The following is a 5691-nucleotide window of genomic DNA, read 5'->3' on the forward strand; positions in this document are numbered from 1 at the left end:
ATAACTATCGATCTACACAACAGTTATTTCGAGAACATAACACTGGTTACATTGAAAATGCCTGTTTTAAGAGATGGGTTTGTGTCTTTCTTTTTCAGTGATATCATATACATGTTACAATTATCTGTGCCATTGATCGATTATACTTCAGCATTTAATCAGTCCATGCACATGAAGATATTTTTCATTCCAAGCCCCTGTGCATTACTTTCGAAGTGAATCAAAGCAACACACACGACCGACATGTATACGGAGAACGCATCACTCATTACATTGAAAATGCAACACATGCAATTCATTTACGATTTACGAGCCTCATGGGCTAACACAACAGAGTCCACTCCCTCCACTCTGAAATCTATATATATATATATATATATATATTTTCCCGGTAAAGTTCAGAAATCTGCTCTGTGATGAAAGACAAAATCCAACAAAATGGGCTAGGCACTAGAAAATCCCATCAGCAGAGCCTGACAAAGAGAAATATCACCTACAATCCTCACTCATAAGAGGGCTGAAAAAAGCATTCGACCAGTCAATCCATTAGGTGCGGTTTGAGCAAATCCTGAAAGTTGTGTGGTTTTCAGCCACGCCGAATCCCGGTGAAGTAATCAAAGTCATGGTGTTGAACCCTCAGCTGCTTGAGCCACGAATCTGCCACGCTCAGTAGCGACACCAGCCTCTCTTGGTCCCTACCACTCTTGCTCGAGACCCACACATTCCCTTGCATCTTATAAGTGGCCAGACCAAATGGAGGGAGTGAAATGCTTTCCCCTTCCTTTCGCTTCCTTTCGGCACTCCCCATCTCATCTTCAAGGTCCATATCTGGTAATTGATACAGACATTGACGATGCATGTTTAGTTGAGCATATAACGCACATACAAAAATTTCCGGAAAACGATAAATGACAACAAAGGTGAAAATGAAAAAGAATATAGGCAAAGCTTAAAAGTGAAATGAACCAAGAGAATACCTTGAAAAGAAGATGAAAGGGTGTGGTATGTAAGGAAGCATGTGGACAAGTCCTTTATGGTTCTTCCCATGGGAATATGATAAATGGGGTACCTGAATGTTATTGACATCAATCAAATTAGTTATACCATCTTTATTCCTTTCTTCTGATTATTCGCAATAATATGCATTTAAAGAAATTGCAGCCATTCGTTTACAATAAATACAAAATAAGTTTCTACAAAACCGGTACATGGAAGTAAAATTTGTTTAAGTCTTCAAGATGTTGAACTCTCAGCACTAGGACTGGAGATGTGAAACAATATATGCATCATAAAATTGAAAACGACAAATAAATTTCATAGAGAGAGAGAGAGAGAGAGAGAGACCAGGCAACTGCCATCCAGCTAGCTGGTGAAAGATCTACGCTTCTTAGAGACATTAATCCGGGGTATCTTCGAGCTAATCCACTGATCTGAAAGCAAAGAGACGAAAACAAAGTCAATCGAATTCACATGATTTCATATGGTAAGGAAATGCAGAAATTTGTAGAATTAGTGGTCCCAATCATCCAAAAACTTAAAGCCCATGTTTCACGTGGAATCCTTCCACAAGCATACCCAGATAAATTAAAAGAAATAGATAGAACTAGAATCAGAATTTTCTTTTTCGAAATATAAATAGTTAGAAACCAACAATGCATCAAAAGCAAGAACATATGCTTGTGAAAAACAATAAATTAATTACTCATTAACAAAGGAAAAGATAAAAGATAGGAAAGACGGGGAGAATATAATAAAGATGATTTAAAATTGACAATACCAATAATTTAAGGAAAAAAATGGACAAAAGTAATATGTTGATTCATATTCAAAAGTCAAAAGTTTCATAAGATCTTAAAAGGCTTTCAAATGATTCTAACAATATCCATAGCAGTTTCCCATATTAATTCTTTAGTATAACTTAGGAATAAAAAAGGAAAAAGCGAATACGGATGAAATTCTAATGAAAGTAAAGAACATAAGAAAGCTACAAGCAAAGCTTTAATGGTGCGTAGAGCAACATGAACCGATAGAGAGTACCTTATCCATGAGAGGAACTCTTCCATAAGGAGTTGATCTCTCGAAGTACTGAAAATAAAGGTAACCCAATCTATCATTCATATGATAGAGGCTCTCTTGCTCGAACCCTCCCTCCTCGGAGGAGCATCCATCCCATCGCGATAGCTTCTCGCTCTCGCTCTCATCACTAAACGAATCGCTAAAGGAATCCCTTGTCTCACAAATTGAGTCTGTCTCTTCCCTAGAACAGAACCGATTCAAATTTAATTCTACTATGAACTTCATTGATATGGCCACTTCAATACCATAAACTAAATTGAACAATAATTAAATTCAACAAGGTGTGAGGTTGCAAGCCAAAAAAGGGTATAAGCACCAAATTCAATAAAGTTTAAACAATCCCTATAAATACTTTAGCATGTCAATAAAACTACTAATAACAGAGCACTAGCACCAATCAAATATAAAATTGATCACCCAAAATGGAAAACTTGACTAACCTCATCTGAGCATTTTAAACAATTCAAGTAAACAATTTAGTAACTTTGAACCAATCAAATGAACATATCTAGGCTCAAGACCTTGAACAACAACTTCTGACTAACCCATATGAGCACTTTAAACAATTCAATTAAACAATTTATTAAGTTTGAAACAATCAAATGAACACGTCTAAATTCAAGACCTTGAACTAAGTCTACCAATAATTCAACATGTTAGTAATTAATACTCTAAACTATATCAACATGCAAAAGTAAATGATGTAAGTGTTATACCTTAGACCATTCAACGACGAATTACTGGTAAAGATTTGGATTGCAGAGAGGTAAGGCACATAGTACTGGATTAGGGTTTCGCCGTCGTCGGAAAGAATCGGAACTCCGGCACCATAAGCACTCCATTCATCATAACCATTCCAAAGATCAGACAATGTAAAATACTCAACTTTTTCTTTCTCCCAAGGGTGCCACAACTTGTTAAGGTTCCTGATCTCACTCTGGATACATAGAAAAGCAATCATAGAAAAATTAAACAAACATAATTTACAAATAATTATATAATATATATATATATATATACACACACATGATTAAAAATTGAATTTCTTTGACAAGGAACAAAATCAAAAGAAGAAAAGAGCAAACCTTGGGTAGGAAATGGGATGGGACCCCTGGGGTTGTGCAATCGAGGAAGCAGTCGAGGTTTGATTGCATTGACCCTTTGTCGAGAATCATGATTTCAGAGAGAGGGAGAGATAGAGAGAGATTTCACTGGTTCTCTCTCCTAACCCTTGCAACAGAGAAAGCCCACAGAAAAAGGGGAAAACAGAGAGAGATAGAGAGAGATGGAGAGGAAGAGAGAAACTATCGGGATTTTTTTTTTTTTTTTTTCCCTTCGGAGAGAGAGAGAGAAATGGGTCTAGAGGAATTCTATTTTGTTGACGTTTAGACAGCTAATTTACCGAAAAAAGACTTCAATTTCTCTCTCTATAATCACAGATAGAAAAGAAATACCCTTTTCCGGTGAAAACTTGGTCCCGTCTCTAAATTTTATCGGAAACAGTCAGAAACCCAAAAAGAAAATTTGTGACAACGGAAAATTAAACCCTCTTCAAAAAGTCCCCACGATGCAGAGTGAATCAAAACCCGCCACGCTAAAACCGCGTACGATCACACACACACACACACATATATGCTTGAGTATACTTTCCCGGAAAATGAAATGTAACTCCCTACAATTCCGAGAAAATCCTCCCCTGTTTCGCGCAATCTGTGAGAAAGAAAAACCCGAGAGATTTATGAGAACTTGTCGGGACGCTTTCAACTTTGGAAACACGTAAAATTGAAAGACCCAGAAAATTTTGTATCATAAGAGATCTTATTCTCAACGGAAACTTACCGATTAAAGCAAAACAATCAGATAAACTCAAACTGAAGAAACAAAATACATATACACAACCATATATATAAGCAGGACCTTCCAATCATGAAATTTTGCAGAGACTAATTTTTGTGTATTCTTAAAAAGCCAAGAGAGAGAACTATAATTAAGGCATGAGCAAGATTTATCATTTATGGGAGAATTTATATGTCTCTGAACTTTCAAATATGAAAGATAAGGTTTTAATTTTCTCTTTTTAAAAAAAAAATAAATAAATTTTATTATTGACAAAAAGGTCGATTCAGTCCCATGGCTTGCACAAAAAGCAGCGTACGACGATATTAGATTTGCTTTTTATTATTATTATATTATTATTATTAAATTTCTTTATATTTTTTTGCCTTACAATTATATGTATATGTTATATAAATAAAATTAATAAATACACCATATTGAGTATAACTCGAATCTCCGCGTTGCGAGCAGTTTATCGGATGTGGGGGCGACCACGCATTTATAATCTGTCGACCAATAATACAAGCACGTGTTATTCATACATGAAATACTTATTTTTTTGTGGTGAACAAGTAATATTAAGAAAATTAAACTTTTATACTTCCCCATTTCAAATTAAGTGTCGTCATCGGGAATTGTGAATCACATTATGTGAGTCACAATTTTCAAAAGGAATACTTAATTTGGAATGGATAAAGTATGTTACAGAGAGATTTGCTGTTCAAGATTGACAAAGTAAGTAAAATATATATATTACACAAATGTCAAAGAATTTTTACGTTTTACATACACTACAACAAAAAGATATATTTTTATAGACAAAATCGCTCGCAATTTCAAGAACATTATCACAAAAATTCAATTATGGTGGTTACTACATGACCGTTGTTAGTTGGAATGAAAAAATCTAATGCTACTCGTTAACAATTCGTCGTAATACATTACATTTATTTATGACAATATATAACTGTCGTAATACTAGTGAACTGCTCTTGAAATTTTTGTTTACAAAAGATTTTATAATTGTAATTAATTTGATGTTAAAATCAAACGTATTCTGACTAATTACTACAGTGTCAGAATGTTGTAGAGTGAATACAACAAATTTTTTTTTTTTTTTTGTTATTATATATTAGTATAATTCTGTCCCAATTAAGCATTTTAATACATAATTCAAAAGTCATATACGTTATATTATTTTGCATGAATGAAAGATAATGTCATCGTAATATAATATAATTAAATTTGATTGTATCATCCCATACTTACATCAATTTAATACTTACATCAATTTAATCAACTCTTGAAGTCTATATCACAACTATTATAGAATATTACAATCAATTCTCAGACAAATTAGTCATTAAAAAAAAAAAAAAAAGGTCAAGAGTCAAGACCTAGATGGTGGAGATGAGTTTTGATTTTGATGTATGTATATGAATGTGTATATATACATAATTGTACGGTGTATTTAGATTTTAGATACGCTATCACTAGGTGGGGAATGTCTGTTAGTCCTTTCAATATGCAACTACCAAAAGTGGTGTAGTAAAGCTGGGACAGGTTCTGTTGTGTGGGCTACGCAATAAAAGAGTTAGAAATGGAAAACCAAAGGGCAAAGGGGTCATCACATGTCATGTAAGATGTCCGGTACGGCAGGGCACGTTATAAAAAATAATAATAAAAAAAGGGTTTGAAATCACTCTAACGTGTTGGGGGCTCCTCATTTTGACTTCATCTTTGCTTGCTAGCCGGTAACACTTGCCATAAATTTGTAGA

At 34.3% G+C, this 5691-nt stretch overlaps 1 protein-coding gene across 1 annotated transcript; it reads right to left on the reverse strand.

Moving 5' to 3' along the window:
* Window positions 1-273: 273 nt before the first annotated feature.
* On the reverse strand, window positions 274-4097 carry LOC132307272 (uncharacterized). Its single transcript, XM_059804989.1, has 7 exons — window positions 3916-4097; window positions 3162-3786; window positions 2793-3013; window positions 2038-2257; window positions 1345-1430; window positions 978-1069; window positions 274-828 (listed from the first exon to the last, which is right to left on the reverse strand). The coding sequence occupies exons 2-7, from the start codon at window positions 3249-3251 to the stop codon at window positions 587-589; spliced, it is 951 nt and encodes a 316-aa protein (XP_059660972.1). The 5' UTR covers window positions 3252-3786; window positions 3916-4097; the 3' UTR covers window positions 274-586.
* Between the last annotated feature and the right edge of the window lie 1594 nt (window positions 4098-5691).

This window comes from Cornus florida, unplaced genomic scaffold (assembly GCF_030987335.1).
Source record: "Cornus florida cultivar Cherokee Brave unplaced genomic scaffold, ASM3098733v1 CherokeeBrave_3.0.0_Hap2_Chr05, whole genome shotgun sequence".
Taxonomy (NCBI): domain Eukaryota; kingdom Viridiplantae; phylum Streptophyta; class Magnoliopsida; order Cornales; family Cornaceae; genus Cornus; species Cornus florida.